We start from the raw sequence: 20,243 nt of genomic DNA, 5'->3' as shown, positions 1-20,243 counted from the left end.
CCATTCCCCTTTCTAAAACAGTACTTTCCTCACACCCCCTTGGCCAGCAGAGTAGCCAGTTCTTCTCCGATTGCCAGCTCCTGATCCAAACAATGAAGCATGGGCAGTCTGTTCAGAGGCCTGCACAGAAACGGGTGACTATTGTCTAACCAGCAGTAGTATCTAAGCATCAGAGGTGATCTCCTGCCACTTGTACAGGTGCTAGGAGATTTGCCCTCGGACGGGAGCACGGAAAGGGAGAGACCTCCGAATTTCAACACAAATGCGGCCACTGGCGTTGAAGGCGTCATTGACTCACTCCTCGATGCTCCCCTACCACTGCATGGTAGTGCATAATGTTTAAGCACCGACTTGGCCAGGGGAAAGTGTGCTTTCTGGTAAAATGGCAGCAACATCTCTCTCTGTATCCAAAGGAATAAGAGGATGATGGTGACGACTGCTGGACCGCCAAACCTAGGGACTTAGCCTAATCCTCAACGGATAGGTCAACCTTGGGACCGAAACGATGCTCACCATCAAAGGACATATCCAATAACTTTGACTGAATCTCTGGGGAAAACATTGTGTAAAGCTAGAAGGTCATACGGATGACTGTCAATGTCCCTATAGTACAGCTGATGCAATACACCGCCTCTATGACAGCTTGAAGTACCTGACAGGCCACATCCTTGACATCATTGATGATGTTGAGGAAGCCATCCCTAATTTCTCCCTTTGGTGAGGCGAGGCCTTCACGCACATTTCACAAAATGTTTAAGAACTTCGCCATTGTGCAAACGGCATTCATGTCCTTCAATGCCATACCCGCCCAAAGCAAAAACCTTTTTGCCTCGGTCCTGTGTTTTCTTTGAATCTCATCGTCAACAGCTTTGAATTCACTGTGGATGCCTGAACAACAAGTCCTTCAGGGGACAGATGACTCGATAGAAAAGCATGGTCTCCATGTGCTGGTTTATACTTCATCAGCTCCTTATCAACTGCTGAAGTCAAACATGGATGCTGCCATAACGCAATCAGCGGATCAGCAATCACAGTGTAAAAAGGGAGAACTGTCTGAGTGATGACCTTTATCCAAGATGTCAGAAGTCGTACTGCACCAGTGGCTTCACTGGGGCACGAAGGACCGAAGCAGCATCTGCTTTTTCAATTACCTTTCAAAATGTTGCATTCGCATGACCATGTGACATGGCTTGTAGCACGCCGAGGTCAGGGGACTTGCCTGGACCACTGGCGTTGTGAAGCCCGAACACCAACTCCATAAACTAAGCCTGGTCTGCTAGGAAATGTGGTAGAGGATCGTGGCCTGCTCCTGGCAACTGATTGAACCCAAAGGGAACCGGGTCACCTTTGTCATCAAAGATCTTCTTCATAGACTGAAAAAACAGCGTCCTCGTGTCCAGGGCATATGGCAGAGGAATGGTGGTGGCAAAACTAGGAGTGCTCATGTTTGAACTCAACATACTAACACCAACCGTCACCAGTGTTGACTTCAAGGGGGGCAAGCACAAGGACATTTGGCCCAACTCTTTTGCCTTTTTATCAGCTCCGTCAGATGCCCTAAATCGACTAAATCGCTGATGGCGTCAAGGCCAAAGCCATAATGGTCCTGGCCTTCACAAACAATTGCAACATTTGATTCTTAAAATCCTCCCACTCCTCCTTAAATGCACCCCCAAGAGGGAAAAGACTTACCCCCTCCATCGTCCACCAAACCGCTACAATCCCTCCTAGACCTATGCTTTCTTTTTTTATTAGAAGGCTTATAGCATGATAGACTACCTTGATAGGTAAGGTTGGCAGGTAGCTAGGACCTTCGTGTAGGGGCCTAGATGAGAGATTCTAGGCCCGCGTGGGATTTACATGGCCCCACTCCCATTATAGGCGATTAATACATACATTGCTCTAATCAGCTTCCACTCCTCAACCCCTAATTACACATTTTTCAAAACATGGTGCAGAGTGCATTTGAGCAGTACCTGTCATAGACACTCTGAAGTGCTTGCTCAGGGACTTTTACATAGTACTGTTTTTTTCGTCCTTTGCGTCATAACTTCATCCATAATCCTCACACATTTTAAGTACATATTCTGGTACCATCATGACAATATTTGGGCTTGCACAGAGGCAGCTCCCCTGCTGCAGAGGTCCCATGCAAGTTCTGGTGACGGACCGCATGTTTATGTTATGTTATGTTAATGGTATTTATATAGCGCACCGTCACCAACGGAATTGGTCCCCAGGCGCTCAGGCGGATCTGTAAAAGAGAAGGTGGGATGGGTTAGTAAGGTGAGGTGGGAGTAGGATAGTGAGAGGAATTGTATACTGTTGGCAGCTTCAACTCGGTAGACACCGGGTGCTGAGCTTTGGTGCGAGTATTGGATCGGCGTCAGTCCGCGTGTGCTGTTGGTGCGGCTTATGTGTTGTTGCGGTGTGATGCAGTGCGTGCAGCTTGTTGTGCAAGAGATGGTTGTGTGAGTTTTTTTAGTGAGATAAGTATGCAGAGAGTTTGAGCTTATATTGGTAAGTGGGTTATATGACATTTAACATGCTAACATTCACAGTTCTGTCCAAGTGTAGCATTTGTCGACCCAAACAATTCCGTCCAAGTGTAGCACTCACCAACTCCCACAATACTATCTAGGTATGGCGCAGGCTAATATTCTCAGCACTAAGTGTGGGACATGCTAACATTCAAGTTCCATCTAAGTGTGGCAGATGCTAACATTCACAATCCTATCTAGATGCGGCTCAGGCTAGTGTTCACAAGTCTAAGTGTGGGACATGCTAACATTCTTAATTCCTTTTAAGTGTTGCGCTTTATAAGAGGGATACTCTTGCCAGGTCTAATTTTTCTGCATGTTGGACCTTTTTCATCTGCTTTGCCTTCATTTATCTTTTAATGCAATGATCGCACGTATTCATGTTTTCCTCAACCCTGATCGTTTTCTTCCTGTAGGTTTTCTGTTTTTTTTATTTGAAATAAATCCCCTTACTCCCCCATGCTTCATGGACATCATGTTTCAGAGAACACACCAGTTTTCCAGCTGAACACGATGTCTCACAATCAATCAGAGATGTCAAGTGATAGTGGGTTCGATCTACCAGGAGGCTTCGTACATTACTAGAGGACTGTAGTAAACTATTACAGTCGTGGGTCGCCCGGTTTTCTTATTACAAGCATGATTAGCCATCAACCTTCTCTTGCAATAAGAAAATAAAGAGCAGAGTATATATAAAGTAGTCACCCGTGTATTTGAATGGTAGAATGCTTAGATTCATATTATGGAGCAGATAAAAACAACAGACGATCGCAAAAAGTCAGCTAGGCGTAGATCAGCAGATGCGTTTTGAAAAATGCACAACTGAATTCAGAAAACATGAAAAAGAAAAAGATTATGCATTCGACTGGGGCTGGTCTGCACAAGGCGAGGTTACCTACGGTGTGCCCTTTCCAGAAAGGAATTCTACTACACATTGTGAATGTTAAAATACTTTATGGATGTTGTGAGGCGTCTCTTAAGTGCAACATTGGCAGTATTTGTGCTACAGCAAATATTTCAAACCCTGCAGCCATAAAATGTAATATTTTATTAAATAGAATGTAACAAAACATTCTCCATAAAGGCTCTTCAGAGCCGTGACTCTATTCACGTTTCCCATGTTGCATATCTGTGTCTTGTTGGTTCGTTTTAGGAAGAGCAGCTGACTCGCAGATCTTTGGCCCACGAAGGGGAACTTGAAGCATATCCAGCTTCCTCTGCCTTTGCCTGTTTCCGAAATGGATGCTGGAGAAACTCGTGCAGAAGACGAACCTTTGGGTTAAGAGTAAAACAATTACACCAAATCGCGTTCATCAGCTCTTCATCTACAACAAATAAAGGTGTGACTCCAAATCACAAAAATGCTGTAAAATGTGACATACAGTAAATTTAACAAAAGGAACAATAAATTACAGGTATTTCATTAACTTTGATATTGATATTGTATTTCTATCTCGCTCGTACACAAGTGTTTCAGAGCGTGACAAGGCAAGGGAGGGGAGCAGGGGAGAACAAAACAACGATGTTACTAGGCCCAGTGACAATGAGAACACGCAAGTGCATGGGAGAGGAGAAAAGTGCATGGAAGGGGGAGAAGTGGAAAGTGAGGAGCAAAGGAGAAACAGATAAATAATAATAAATAAATAATAAAGGCAACACACAGTAGTAGTGCATCCAGCAAGTGGCAAGTTCTGGGTTTAAGGCAGCAGACAGGGTAGGTCTGATAAGTGCAGGAAGAAAAAGATGGGGGTGGACTGTATCAGTACAGATACAGCCACCAGTGCAAGGGTTGGCCCGGAGGCAGTGCAGGAGGGTGGCAGGGTGAGCAGGTACCTGGGCCGGAGGACAGAGGGAGGCCAGGTGCACGGTGCCAAGAGAGAACAGATCGGCAGGGGAGAGGGAAACTACATTTATATTTAAGGTCTACATCTTTTATTTTACATAAAATTTTATAAATTGGAAATGTGGGAGCAATGGAGAACGTGGGAGCAGCGTACACAGAGAGAAATAACAGATAGTTTACAGGCACAGAGGAAGCCTTGTGGGTGCCATGACAGTTCCACTGGACATTAAGATAGAGTTGCCGTATTTAAACTCTCGCCCTGTGGCCCCTGAGCAAATCAAGTCGCTGCGAAGCACAGGGAGGAGTAGAACATGAAGAGCATGAGGAGAATGAGAAGAGAAGGAAAAACACATGGTGGAGAGGTGGAACAGAGCACTCAGAAAAAAACGGAAACTGTGCAAACAGGGAGGATGAGCCGACCTGTCCCATTCATTATTGGGATTAACTAGCCATACAATAGAGCATAAAAAGAGGGAAGGAAAGCCATAGAGTGAGGGAGTTTGGACAGCGTCCACAAAGGTGCAGAGGCAAGTGGAAGAGAAGAGGTGCTTGCGAGGAGGCATAGATTATAGGGTGCAATACCTCAGGGCCTGAGAGGAACCAGGCAGGTGGGAAAGACGCTGAAATCACCCTGCTGTGTTCTATAGCCCAGGCACCAGCTGGGGCCAGAGAGCATGGAGAAGGAGGGCAGCACCATCAGCCTAATGGGGGCTATCGCCTAGGAACTGGTAAGGTGCTTTGATTATCAGAAAGACAGAGGAGTTGCTGGTAGCCAGGTGGGGTTATAGCAAGACCCTGGCAAGCATCAGAGTCCCATATGTGCAGATTAGAGCAAATACGTCTGTAGTGGGCTCAAGGAGGGGCAGGGCGGCCTTATACTGCTAGGTGAAATTAATATCAGTCTGGCAAGCACCCTAGCAGACCGGGAGACATTCTTGCTGCTAACTGTGTTGGATATCAATTAAGAAAAGGATGACTAATAAGTCCTTGCTTGTGTGATACAACAACCTTCAAGAGCCTGGGAAGGTGACTTGAGGAGACCAGGAAACACTGAGAGGCATTGCTGTAGAGAGTTGGTGGACTTGGGGAACCAGCCAGAAGAGCAGAAAGGTATTTGAAGGACATGGACAGGAGGTCTTATGGAATCTAGAGATATCAGGGTATGAACCATATGCAGTTGAGGCTTGGGACTCGACCATAGTGGATACGGACCTTGGTGATGTGCCTTGTATGGAGCCAGGAAGCACATTTATGGTTAATCCTGAATTCTGACTGCATCCCCCGTTACTTTGCCCAGAAAACTCTGTCTGCACCTACTTCGTCTACATTCACATAGCCATGCATTTACTTCGTCATGCCTTTACTTCGACTGCATCTTCATATTGTGAAGGTGGCAAGTGATGTGGTTATGAGTAGCTTTAAGTTGTTGTTGTGGGGGTAAAAGGGTGGCTGGGGGGAACAATATGGGCCAGTAAAGAAGGGGGCATAGAGGGGTCTACCACTGTAATGATAACGTGAATTCTAGGAGAAATGAAAGACAGGAGAAGTAAAGGAATGGAGAAGTAAAAATGCCAAAGTGAAAGTATAGATACGTGAATTCAGGTAAAGTAAAGACATACATGCCATCCTGACATCTTTTCTTCCTAGAAAGAATTCCATTTAAACTGAAGCTATCCTGGGACAATTAGGAATTCACACCCTCCTGTTCCTGTTGAGAATTACCCAGAGTTTCTGAAAGGGAAAAGTTAGGAGACGAGTTGGAGGGGAGGATCCACAGTTGAGTTGGGTCCACCTGAGTTAAGTCTTAAAACTCCAATATTATATTTATCCTTTTCATGATCGTTTAGCAAAGCTGAATAAGCTATCCTGTTTTGTTGAGAAGCTTTGCCACCCTTGTATACCTTCATCCAACCATTTCTTGTGTAAAATGAAATTGTTAACTTGAAAACCTTAGTAAGCTGCACTACAGGGGCATTGCCAGAGCTGTGACCTACCTTGAGGCAGTACAGGGGGTAGCTGCAGAGCCCCCTCCCAACCTATGACCATTATAAGTGATGTGAACTCTGAACTTGGAGACTCAGCATATATGACCCAGGAGCAAAGGACCAGGAGCAGGCCCACCTCTGCAGTGATTTAGGCTTTGGCAATACTGGTTTTAACTTTTCACTAGGGAATCCCAAGACTCAGAACAATATAGAGAGTAGAACAGACTTTTCAAACCTTTCTCTTAGGATTGTAATGAGAAGAGAATATCGCTGGGCCCTTTATATAAGGAAGGGTCCCCCACAACAGTCAACAAGGTAGATCCTCACTTTGGAGACAGGAGAACCAAGAAAATATTGTAACCACCAGGGCTCAGGGGTCTCCACTCTTGAATGGCGATACCTGCTCACCATGCACAAGAGCATATCCGATGACAAAACACAGATTGAGTGGTGCAGAATTAATAGAGCCTGGAAGCAGATGGAGAGGATTAATAGAAGAGCCACATTTAGTTGAGACTCAAGTGAGTGGAGCAGTGCAGAGCCAATGTCACAGTGGAACTTCCACCTGATACTAAGAAGTCTGCTGGGCCTTTTAATGCTCAGGATTCTGCTGATCCGTAAAGGAGGGTCAATGTAGGAATGGAAAGCAAGTAACCAATCTGAAGTCTTCAAAGAGAGGAGGCAAACAATTGGACAGTCTGAAACAGTGAGACGAACAAGTTACTTAGCAACTGGTAACGTTCTTTGGACTGTATGTTCCTCCAACGTATTCTACATTTTTGACATGCAATGTCCACAGCTGAGTACTTCGGAAACTTTTTCGGCAGAGGGCGTCCTGCGTCGATGACGTTGTGTCGATGTCCCTCGAAGGCCTCCGTTGAGGGCGTTGTCACCGGATGTTATAAATAGGACGCACAGCGCCCGTAGCCTCAGTTTATGTTTTTTCCTCCATAACGTGTGACACCAATGCTTGCTGGACTGCACATAGCCTTGAGGAAACGTAAGCTGCAATTGCATAGGAAATTCTCCAGAGGGGCAGGCTGGGAGGGCGATGTGGAATACGTTGGAGGAACATCCAGTCGAAAGAACGTTACCAGTTGGTAAGTAACTTGTTCTTCGAATGGATTGTGTCCTCCAACGTATTCCACATATTTGAAAGACTCCCAAAGCAGTACCAGAAAATGGAGGAGGGAAAGAATTTAGAGTACCCAATCAGATGGCAGAATAAAGAACTGCCTTACCAAAGGCCATATCAGGACCATGGATGGTATCCAGGGAGTAATGTTTAACAAAAGTGTGGATAGAAGCCCATGTGGCTGCATCACAAATACTCCTTATAGGAACTCCCCGCTGCAGGGCAGTGAAGTAGCCACGCCCCTAGTGCAATGAGCTCGTAACCCTTCAGGAGGGTCCTTACCCGTCAAACGGTAACATTCAATAATAGTGAGGATAATCCACCTAGACACGGTCTGTTTTATAACAGCCTGGCCCAATAGGTGACCAGCATATCCCACAAAGAGTTGATCGTCCACTCTGATCCTGGACAGCCTAGAAATATAAAAGCTCAGAGCTCTCCTAGGGTCCAACCTATGGAGTCGCTCCTCTTCCTTACCAGGATGAGGAGGAGGATAGAATGAAGGAAGAACGCTTTCTGGCTCAAATGAAATTCTGACACTACCTTAGGTAGAAAGGAAGGACGCACCCACAGTACAACCTGATCCTTATAGAACACAGTAAAGGGCGGCTTAGAGGAAAGTGCCTGCAGTTCACTCACTCTGCGAGCGGAAGTCACCGCAATCAAGAACACTGTCTTGAAGGACAGTAACCTCAAAGGACAAGAGCGCAGAGGTTCAAATGCAGCACCCATGAGAAATGTCAAAACCACATTTAGATCCCAAACCGGCACCTGGAAAGGAGACGGCAGGATCACATTAGTAAGTCCTTTAAGGAATTGAGAAATGAAAGGAATCTTAAAGTAAGAACATTCTTCAGACGAGCGCTTGAAGATAGACAGCGCCACCAGGTACCCTTTAATGGTACCCACTTGAAGGCCCCTGTGGGCCAAAGAAAGCAAAAAAGACAAAACCATGGGAATGCAACACTGAAAAGGATCAACATTTTGTCCTCTGCACCAGTCGCAGAATTTACGCCAACGGTACAGGGATTTTGTTGCTGGCCTCCTGGCCGAAAGCAACACCTCCATCACATCATCCGGGAGGTCCCAATCCTTATACCTCAACCTTTCAGATACCAAGCGTGAAGGTTGAGAGTCTTGACCTCTGGATGGAGAACCTGACCCCCTTCGCGCAAGAGCAGATCCGCTCGGAAGGGAAGACGGCATGGGGGCAGATGGACATTTTTAGAAGGTCCAGGTACCACGCTCTCCTGGCCCAATCCTGAGCAATGAGGATCATGTGGGATCCGAACCTCTGCAACCTCCTTAGCACTTGAGGAATGATGGGGACTGGAGGAAACGCGTACAGCAGTGGGAATGACCAATCCACTACGAATACATCTCCTAAGGCTCCTCTCAGAGGAAATTCCCTTGAGCAGAATCTTTCGCACATCCGGTTGGCACTGGTGGCAAAGAGATCCACTTGTGGGGTTTCCCAAAGACCGAAGATCTCCAGAAGGACTTACTGTGCCAACTCCCACTCGTGAGAGACCGTGCTCTGCCTGCTCAGAGCATCCGCCGCTGCATTTTCCTCTCCGGCCAGATGAACTGCCGAGAGCAAAATTCCCTGCTGGATTGCCCAGAACCAGAGCAGCATTGCCTCTCTGCACAACGGGAGTGACCCTACCCCCCTTTTTTGTTGAGGTAATGCATGGCCACTTTGTTGTCTGTCATTATCAGGACACTCTTCCCCCGTACAGACAGCAGAAAAGCCTTCAGGGCCAGCCTTGTGGCCCTCAGCTCTAACAGGTTGATGTAGAGTTTGGACTCTGACAGAGACCAACGACCGCTGGCGGTCAAGTCCTTGGCATGAGCTCCCCATCCTGTGAGGGAAGTGTCCATCACTACTGTCACCTCCGGCCATGGTTGCCAAAATGACTCACCCTCCATCGGGTTCCACTAGTTGGCCCACCACAGCAGATCCTGTGAGACCGAGAGTAGAATTTGAATGGGATCCGACATCTTGCCTGCGAACTGCGACCACTGCATCTTGAGAGCCCATTGCAGAGATCTCATCCGCAGTCTGGCTTCTGGCACCAGAAAAATGCAGGATGCCATGAGGCCGAGCAACCTTAAGAATTTGAAAGCTGGGAGACTCTGGGCATGTTGAAATGCGTCCACCATCTGCACAATGTGATGAGCCCTGACCTTGGGAGGCGAGCACTTCCCCAAGGACGTGTCCAACACAGCTCCAATGTGCTGGTGCTGCTGGGAAGGTGTCAGATGCGACTTCTTGAAATTGAGGGAGAAGCCCAGCCGATGGAGGGAGCGGCAGGTGACACCGAGGTGATCCAATGCTTTTTCGGGAGAACGCGCATGGATCAACCAGTCATCCAGGTAGGGGTAGACGTGAATCCCCCCTCGCCTGAGATACAATGCCACCATCAGCTTGGTGAAGACCCTCGGGCGGAGGTCAATCCGAATGGCAGGACCCGAAACTGAAAGAGCGAGTCGCCAGCCGCAAACCTCAGGTACTTTCTGTGCTTGGGGTGAATCGGCACATGAAAGTAAGCGTCCTGCAGGTCCAGAGACACCAACCAATCCTGAAGTTGAAGGGACTGGAGGACTTGAGAAAGAGTTACCATCTTCAACTTGTCCTTCCTGAGAAGTTTGTTCAGCCAACGTCAGTCCAGGATGGGTCTCAATCGCCCGTCTTTCTTTGAAATCAAAAAATATGTGGAATACCAACCCTTGTTCCTCTCTGCCACAGGCACCAGTTCTATAGGGTCTTTCTGTAGCAGGGTTAGGATTTCCTGCACAAGGAGCGGATCTGGAAGCTTCAAAGAGAGATTCCCCGGTGGATTGTCGTGAGGCCGCTTTAGGAAGGGAAGGCAGTAGCCATGGGCTATTGTATCCAAAACCCACGCATCTGAAGTTATGGCTCGCCATTCTTCGAGATGCTGAGACAGTCTGCACCCAACCGGCGAACAATGGGACATGGCTTCATGCTTGTTTAGGAGTGGCTGCAGCAGCGCCTGAATGCAAAGAGGCAGCTGCCTCAGCGGCTTTGGCACCTCTATTTTCCCGACCACCACAGGTACTTTTACGTTGACCCCTCTGACTGGCGGCTCCTCTCATTTCAAAGGAGGAGTAGTAACGAAAGGAACCTCCCCTCCACTGCTGTCCCCTAGGATGAAAAGGTGGAGGTTGACGCACTGTGGCGCTCAAAGATTCCGCCGCAGCTTTTGCGGTCTGCAACCTCTCAAGGCTCTCGTCAGCCTTGCTGCCAAACAAATGGGCGCCATCAAAGGGCATGTTCAACAGATGGACTTGCACATCCGGAGCAAAACACGACTTCCGCAACCACGCAAACCTGTGTATAACGGTGCTCGCAGTCCGTTATACACAGGCTGGACCGGCTAACACTGTCGGCCGTGTTCCAACCCGACTGAAGGGACTCACACATGGCATCCTTACCATCCTGCACGAGAGCAAGGAACCCATCCCTTTCTTCCCCTTTGGGAATATGCTCAGCCGCAAGAGAAACACAATTCTACAGAGTGTGTGAAAATCTTGCTAAGGCACAAGTGGAGTTGGCTGATTTCAGCACCATACTCCCCGCAGAAAACACCTTGCTTGCCCAACCGTCGAAGCGTTTGTCGTCCCTATCAGGAGGGATGGTAGGATACGCCACCTGCCTCAAGGTGGCCGCAGCCGCCTGAACCACCAAACTCTTGGGAGTGGGGTGAGTGGATAGGTAGGTGGGGTCGCTACCTGAAGGGCGGTATTTCTTGGTTAACAATTTGTTAACAGCCGGATGAGATTCCGCTGACTGCCAAGCAGCCACCACCCTTTTCTGTAAGGTTAGATGAAAAGGTAACACCGGGTCAGAGGACGGATCTTGATCTAAAATGTCTGTGAGATGATCTTGCACAAAATCTTCAGGAGGACTGGACCAGCCCAGATACTCTGAGACCCTAGCCATGAGTCTCCTGTAGGATGACTCAGCATGAGCCTCAGGCCTGCCAAATTCCAGAAAAAGAGGGGTTTTGGAAGTGTCCAGGCCACTAGTGTCATGAAGAGTTTGTCTCAGCTCTTCAAGTTGGCTATCCCCTGAAAAGACAGGAGCCCCATCAGGCTCAGCAGGGTCAAGATCAAAATCTGACCTCTCCTCCTCCTCATAGATGTCATCCCGAGGGAGGAAAAAGTCCTGCCTCAGAACAGCTGAAGGCATAGAGTCCACAACAGGCCGTACAGACTTAGAAGTAGCCTTCCTAGGAGGATCCACAGCAGTAGGGATCTCCGACGGCAAACTTTGACCAAAAGGCGCCGTGGACTGATACGAAGGCAAAGCTTCGACGTTGGTATCCAACAGACACGGCATCGACAGAGTCAACGCGACCTCGAGCCATTAGCACGTTTCTGCGGTCTCGCTGGGGACGAGGACTGAAACCTGGAAGCACGTCTCTTGCGACTATCCTGAGCCTTGTCTGAACGGGACCTCGAAGGTTCCCGATGAGGATCGTGCCGAGGGCCCAAGCCCGAAGGCGTGCGAGCCACAGATCAAGATCGTTCCTTGCCGGCTTTGTCAGAAGGCGCAGACGGAACTGTGCCCTGTGATTGCAAAATAACCAACATCTGCTCCTGAAAAGCAGCCCATTCCTCCGGGGTCGAGGAAGTCGTCGGGCAAGCCACTTTCCTCGCGGTGTCATCTTCCGAGGAGTACGGGGAAGGCGACCGGTGACGGTGCTTGCTAGAATGCCGAGATGAGGAGGACGAATGGCAGGAACCACTCCGTGACCGAGAACCCCGGGACTCCTTCCGACGCGGAGCGTCACCTCTCGAATCTTTTACATTTACTGGGTTTGGAACCCCTACCTACCTGAAGCTTTCCCTTACGCTCCCGCAAGGCCTTAGCAGTCAGCGACTGGCATTTGGAACAGTCGTCAGTGTCGAGAATTTTGCCCAAGCACCACAAGCAAATGCGATGTGGGTCGGTGATCGACATTTTAGACTTGCAGTCCTGGCAGGACTTGAAGACAGACCGCGGAGTCGGAGGGGTCGAAGAGGAAGACATTCTCCACGAAGAATACACGAGGCGCGCCGAGTTCTCAAAGCAAACACGTTTGCGGAAAAAACTGAGGCTACCGGCGCTGAGCCGGTGACGTCGCCCTCGGCAGAGGCGTTTGAGGGACATCAACCTGACGTCATCGACGCAGGACGCCCTCTGCCGAAAAAGTTTCCGAAGTGCACAGCTGTGGACATTACATGTCAAATATGTGGAATACGTTGGAGGACACAATCCATTCGAAAGAGCGAATATGAGGAAGAGACCTATATGAGGTTGTTCAGTAAGACAGCAGGCCAGGCTGAACCAGAATCAGACCTTTCAGAACGTGGTCAGAGCAGAAGAGCTGAGGCAGACCTGTTGAGCCAGCAGCATAAAGCTGGGATGAACACTTGAGACCAGTGATCAGAGAAATTCTGAGACTGAAAGTGAGACCCGTTGGCAGAAGGGTCTTTGAGGTTGTCAGTCACCTAGGGAGGACAATCTTGACAGCTCTGGTAGGGGTCGAGGTGTCAGGTGTGCACCATACTCTATTCCTTTCGATATGGCCCTTCCAGATCCTGTCTCTTCACCTGGTGGCCCGTAATAATGCTGTGCACTATTGACCAGGTTTCTCATTGCCCGTCTATCTAGCCAAACAATGGGTCCTAGTGGAGCCCCGTTCTACACCTCCAGTGATGGTGGCTCCCAGCCCCCAAAGTTACCTCTGTCCCATCATCCAACCTCCCACATGTGACTTTGCCACTGTGGCTACATGAAAGTTGAGGTGAATAACACCCTGTGTTTCTTTATCAAAATATCATCCACAACCGAGCTTGAACTCTGAACTTCAGTATTTCACCATGAACATCCCAGTTATGTTAAAATAGAGGCCCTGCGAGTAAATGGGCATTTGTATTCCTAAGGCATCGTACTGTATCAGCCACTCCAGGAGGAGGGGCCTTTCTCTGCCACAAATCATGTATTGGAATTAGTTAAAATACAAAATGCAGCGAGCATACTGTGTTACGTCAAATCGAATCGAAACAGTTAAAACAATTTCAGGCATCAGTAATATGAGCCAACACGAGAACACTCCAATACCTAAGTGGTGGGCATGAGTGTTGTTGAGATGTTAAATCACCTTGATCTTATATTTTTTCTTGAGCTTTGATAAACTTGAGATAATTATATCGAAAGCACTGTAGAGGTACAATTAGCAACAGGGTGACAGGGCAGAGCCAATCAGAAGACTCTGAATGAGGACATTAACCAGTGTTATTGGCTTGCCTTTCAACCCTGCTCGGTGGTTTCAGTGACCCAACATCATCTGAGTGCACTTTTACCACCTCACTTCCGCTCCATGCTGGCTCCGCTTGTTCCAGCACGTTGCAACAGAAAGTGTTATGGCAATGTTTCTAGGTACCCGTTTCACCTTTCCTCTGCAGCCATATCTGGTGGTTGCTTTTCAATTTTGGTTAATTATAAACTGAAACTATGTCCTTGGAGTACAGCTAGGAAGGAGATGGGATGTGAGGGGTACACACAATTGTAGGTGTTGTTTGGGTATTTACCTACTTATTGACTGCCCATAGCCATGCTACTCCATACGGTCATTTCCACTTCAATCTGCCCCCCACTGCCCAAAACCCATCCTCCTGGGATCTCTTTGCACTAGCTATATCAGGCACAAAGATCAAACTGTGTGCTCTAGTGCTGACCAATGTTATTTCAAAGCTGTCTTCCTTGAGTTAATGGCTAACTTGCAACTATAGGCACTCTACTGGTGTAATAAAAATCTCAGGACCAATGGCGCCTTCAGCCATGTGATTTATAAGCAGAACGCATGTTCTTGCAATGAAGTCCTGCTAAAAACAAGCATTGGCAATGGCAACAGTTCTGTCTTGTGAATAGTTAGTTATTCGATAGGCATTTGCCAGGCACTTCTTTCATTTTCCCAATACTCACACAGGCCCTCATTACGACCCTGGCGGAAATCGAAAAACGATGGCGGAAATGCAATACCGCCATCGAATAGCGCTCGGTGCGATTATGACCCGTCACCGTAAAGTACGATGCCATTAGCGACACCGTAGTGAACGCCAACGCTAACTGCACCAAGTACGCGCACGCGCGCCATGCGAAACCGTAATTACCACCATGGCGCAAAGGTACGCGAATTCTGACCCTAGCGGACATTTACCTAACGCCATCAAGCATGGCGGAAAGTACCATTCCGCCATGGTGAGAAGTACGGCAACGCGAACCAACCGTAAATGGCCCTACTGAGTGCCTGTACACCACTCCCTGGCCACATTGCACAACTCCTCGTAGGTGCAATGAAGTCACACAATGCAACCAGTGAAATGTACAAGTCACCCATGCATGCCAACGAACAAATGAATGTAGGGGCTCCAAGTGCCTTGTGAGTGGCCATCCATATTTGCCATGTCACCATTGCCGTACTGATGCAGCACAGGCATGTGAAGGGTCAAGTACAGCAATATGAACTGAAATATGAGACAAAACAACAACAGGCCCCCATCGCTTGACACCAGTGTAAGGCAACATTCAAAGCAGTATCCTGAGGGAGACTGCACCAGCCCTGTACCCTTGCCAGTAAACAAACCAACCATCAGCACAAGCATGTACCACACAAGTTGGCAGAGTGACTGAGCAGCCAGGCTCATCTCAAGAGGGGCCAATGGGAGCTGCAGGGCACAGATGGCACGAATACAGAAGCTATTCCAATGGACATGACCTCAGTCTCCCTCCAAGAAACGCACGCAAACACAGGCACCTGTGACCAGCCATATTCTGATAATCACATCATTCCACCAATCCACCTGGCTGACCGGCATCTGTTACACAAAAGCTAATCCCCCGCCCCTGAGCATGACATCATAAAAACAGTCATAATGGCAGCCCCTATCCCTGACCTCACTGGGCTTCGTAGGCAAACGCGCCAAGTACAGTACCACGCAACTATAACCAGAAGCCGGAACCCAATGCAGATCTACTCACAATACATCGCTCCACAAATAGGAATATGCTACATTACTTGCAAAGAATAACGCTACACGGTCAATATCATAATAGAAATTTAATGCACTACAAAATCACCAAGCCCATACAGCCATTAGGCCATGAACTCCAAAATACATTTCAGTATTGTGGGCTGCATCCGCAATAAATGACCAGCTTCTGCTTGTGTGACGCCCTGTTCCTTCATGGTACACAGGGGCTACATACACGTTCAAAAAGGCAACATGGAAGCGCCTAGAACCGCAGGGCCGTCCCATTAGGTAGGCACTAGTCCAGCTGAAAGGTCGATATGTTGCTCCTAGCCACTAGTACTGCGTAAGGGCATGTGGCCCATTGGCGATCGTCCCATAAGATCGTAATGGTGCTCCACTGATTAACACGAAGCAGCAGGTGTCGGGAGTAAAAGCCATCTGCAGGAGTGGCATACAGATGGCAGCGGCAAAAGGGGAGGAGATACCTGTCACCCAAATGAAATGAAAAAGAATGGTATGGGCATCAGAACTTAATTTGAATTACTCACTTCAATGATCACACTAAATCTACAGCCATATGCATGTTAGCCCACTCAAAAGGATTATTCCCACCCAAAAATCACTTGCGAATCATAACTATATAAATCGAGGTGAATACACTATTACAAACGAGTCTTTGTGTGCATGCGTCTGTTAAAACAGAATCCATTAGATGGGATTAGTAACGTGCATAGACACAAGTGTTTGAAGGCGCGTCGAGACAGGGAGGGTTCAACAAGGGCAGATAGACGATGGTCCCACTATGGCAGCTCTGCATCACATAGCGCAGGGGAAGTGGATAGATTCCAAAAAGCCATGTACATGGTAAACTCTCAATTAAATCATCTGTCCATGCATCCATACATCATACCGTCATCCCGGTATGAAAACGCCTGATTATTTACTCACATAACATGTGAAATTTCCATTGAGTCTGTGCGTAATGCAGTCTGCAAAATCCACTGTGCTCCAGCCCGGAATTCTAGTGTTGTGAAGTAACATGTATTTGGGAACGTCCTGCCTTATCGTCCACTACGCTATTGCGCATCCCATACTATTCATATCAATCATTGCATTCTCGCCATGGCCCCTGTCCCAAGGACATTAAACAATAGAACTTAATATCTGCAGTCAGACCTGTGGGCGTCTCCTCGCCGCTAGCTGAAAACCGAAAGCGCTGTCCTTCGAATTCCACATTTGCAACATCACGTCGAAAAGGCATCTGTGACCGATTGAAATCACAAATTCATCCATGTAGTGCGGCAGTGTGTGAAAATGGCAACTGGCTTCACTCACAAATGGGACGCCCCGCCCGTCGGTGAACCTCGGTACAGTGCTGCATGAGGGTCCAGCGTTAATCGAGTACTACATTCCACTGACCCTTCACAAGTTTGTTCGCGACTGTAAAGATAGTATGTGAAACAATGGGACCATAGCAGAATGAACATATGAACCAATATTCCACTGCCATCGGGATTAAATACAGGATTGTAATAGCAAGATGCCATGCGTCGAATTGCAGCGTTGTGTGCGGGACGTGCTCGCCCAAAGGGGATTGCAGCTTGCACAGGTGGAATGAATCACCACAGGTGGAGGCTATACAGCCTGAAAACACATAAATTGCACACCCAACCCCCTCCCACAACCACACCCACTCCAAAATGCTACCGGCAGGACTAGCGATGTTGGCCCTGGGGGACCTGATAGCACTGCAAGTACTCCAACTTCAAGAAGAAGACGAACACCAACTACCACAACAACCGGCCACACAGAGGAGACGGAGGAGGAGGGCAAGGCAGGGCCAGCAAGGCCCACCAGCACAGCCACTACCACCACGCAGGCAGCCCGCAATCCCACGCCTCCGAGCTCATCCGTTCAACCTCACTGATGAGCAGATCCACACCCTCTACCGTTTGGACCGGGACACCATAACCGCCATTGTGGACATGACACACGCTGACCTTGCCAGCATGATAGATAGCCCAACCGCCATCCCACCCCTACTGAAGGTGGTGTCTGTACTACACTTCCTGGCCACAGGCACCTACCAGCACACAGTCGGACAGTTGCATGGCATTTCACAGCCACTGTTGTCACGGACACTATCGCAAGTGCTCGATGCCCTCCTGAAGCACGCAGACGACTACATCTCTCTACCACGCTCGGAGCAGGAAATTACGAACACAAAAGTGGGATTCCATGCACTTGCCGGCATACCGGGTTGCATTGGTGCCATCGACTGCACCCATGTGGAATTGGTTGTGCCACATGCCATGGAGGCCCAGTACCGCAACCGAAAACAATATCATTCTCTTAATGTACAAATGGTGTGTGACTCCAACAGGATCATTACAATTGTTGTGCCCGATTTCCTGGATCAACCCATGATTCTATGGTCTTGAGGAACTCTACAATACCACGCTACATGGAGCGACATGCAGGGAACAGATCCTGGATACTCGGTGAGTCTCATTTCATGCATGATAATGTGGGGTATGTGATGCGGCAATGACCTGGCAGGAAGGGGGGGGATGCGTACGTAGCTATGTCATTCCACAAACATCCTTTATTGTCCACATACAGGTGATGCCGGGTATCCACTGAAGAGATGGCTCCTTACACCACTCCGGAACCCACAGAACCAGCATGAGGAGGACTACAACCATGCCCACTCACGTACCCGTGTAGTCATAGAACAGGCATTCGGCCTACTGAAAACTCGTTTCCGCTGCCTCAGCAGGTCTGGCGGGGCACTCCTGTACCGCCATGAGAAGGTTGCAAAGATGGTCATGGCATGTGTCATGCTACACAACATGTGCGTACGTAGAAATGTGCCCATGCCCCCTGACGCAGGACTGCAAGCACCTGAAGATGGTCATGATGAGGGTGGGGATGTGGCAGCACCTCAAGGAGTCCGCGAGGCACAGGAGGGCCGTGAAATTCGTCAGATTCTCATAGATTCATGCTTCTAGCACTCACGCCTGGTGGCTGATACATGGACACGGGACTTGTGGCACTGTGTGTGTCTGGAACATGCACAAAATGGACTGTACGCCTATAAAGGCCTCGTACACAAAGATCAATGTCCACACATCTCATTGGATGATTGTGAAATGTTTATAGCATATGTGAAATTGTTACACACCCCATCGACCCGCCACCCAAGAAAGCCCAACACATCCCCTCCACCCTCCTACCTCCCCCCCGAACACCAGTGTCCAAAGATGCTCATTGTCAGTGGGCAGACGCTATTGCAAGCCCCCTCTCTGGGTATCAGGGGCACCCCTGCCTGTGGAGCGCAGGTTCCTCCCAGATCTATGTTGGGGGCTGCCCTGGAGGGAACTTGCAATGGATGATGTCTCTGCCTGCTCACGTCCATGCATGTCCCTAAGGGTTTGTGAGAGCTCAGTGAGCACACGGCGCACAGCGGCAAGTTCAGCACATACGTCTTTGGACGTCGCATGCAGTTCCCCCCTCAGGCTCTCGGTGCTTCTCTCCATTTGTACCCTCAGGCTCTCGGTGCTTCTCTTCATTTGTGCCCTTAGTGTCTCTGTGCTTCTCTCCATTTGTGCCCTTAGTGTCTCTGTGCTTCTCTCCATTTGTGCCCTTAGTGTCTCTGTGCTTCTCTCCATTTCTGACCTAAGTGTCTCAGTTGATGTTTCTATGGCTGCCTTTGTACCCCCACATTCATCAGCATGCTCCTTGAGGAGCGTGGCCAGTTGCTGCTGTTGCACGATCACCTGGTCGAGGGACTGTTGCCTCTGCTGGGCCATGCCCATTTGCGGTGGTGTCACAGAGGGTCTGATCACCTCATGTTGCCTTGCCACAGGGCTTGTGGGGGATGGCCAGTCGTCGTCTTGTGGGTGCCCCTGCGTGGTATCCTCATGGTGTACGGGATGAAACAAACAGGGGGATTGAGACAGGTCATGGATGGATCCTACATCGACAGCACCGTTTTCTGTGTCGGAGCATGCTGCCATTAATGCAGTGTCACCTATGGTGCTGCTGCCACCAGAAGCAGTGCCTTCTGTGGCATCCATTGGGGGGACCTGTGGTGCTGCTGTTGTGGGCATGCTGGCTGCTGGGGTGCCTGTTGAAGTCCCCTCCTGTGTGCTGCCACTTGATTTGTGCTGCTGCCGTGTCTTGATCCGTGCAGCTGAGGTGGAGGGTCTTTGGCCGTTGGTCTTGGCCCTCTTTGCAGGTGTGCTGGTAGGGGTGTCCTGAAGCTCGTCGTTTGAATCGGACCCTGTGGTGGAGTAAAGGAGGGCGAGCGTTATTTATGGGTCTGTGGAAATTGGAATGGCAATGTATCACATGCATTGGGGTGGTACCTGAGGGTGATTTGGGTCAGGGCCTTGGAGGTGGTTTCATTTTTGTGTGGATTGAGGATGCAGTTGTTTTGCAGCCTGCAGTTAGGGTGTGCATGCTGCACGTGTAGAGGGTGTTTTTAGGGTTTTTAATTATTTATGTATTTAAAGTGACTTTTAAAGTGCGCTATCAGGCCAATGTATGTGGACGTTCTCCTGGACATGTGTTTCTGTTGCACTATGTGGACACATGGTACTTCACATGATTGGACATTGTGGATTTAGCATTGTTTTATTTGGCCCACCTACCTGATTCTTCGGATGTCTGCACTCCTTTCTCCATCCCTCCGA

At 48.8% G+C, this 20,243-nt stretch overlaps 1 protein-coding gene across 7 annotated transcripts in view; it reads right to left on the bottom strand.

The window, feature by feature from the left end:
* Positions 1 to 3,573: 3,573 nt before the first annotated feature.
* Positions 3,574 to 20,243, bottom strand: part of LOC138569804 (protein adenylyltransferase SelO-like) — a 1,380,025-nt gene continuing 1,363,355 nt past the window's right edge. For all 7 annotated transcript variants that reach the window (XM_069648140.1, XM_069648139.1, XM_069648135.1 and 4 more), the window contains one exon: positions 3,574 to 3,812. In XM_069648140.1, coding sequence (XP_069504241.1) covers positions 3,690 to 3,812 — 123 coding nt within the window. In that variant the 3' untranslated portion in view covers positions 3,574 to 3,689. The remainder of the gene's footprint in view (positions 3,813 to 20,243) is intronic.

Source organism: Ambystoma mexicanum, chromosome 2q (genome assembly GCF_040938575.1).
Source record: "Ambystoma mexicanum isolate Mex_15411 chromosome 2q, UKY_AmexF1_1, whole genome shotgun sequence".
Taxonomy (NCBI): Eukaryota; Metazoa; Chordata; class Amphibia; order Caudata; family Ambystomatidae; genus Ambystoma; species Ambystoma mexicanum.
Note: the sequence above shows the minus strand (reverse complement) of the source record. Positions and strands in the feature narration are given on the sequence as shown.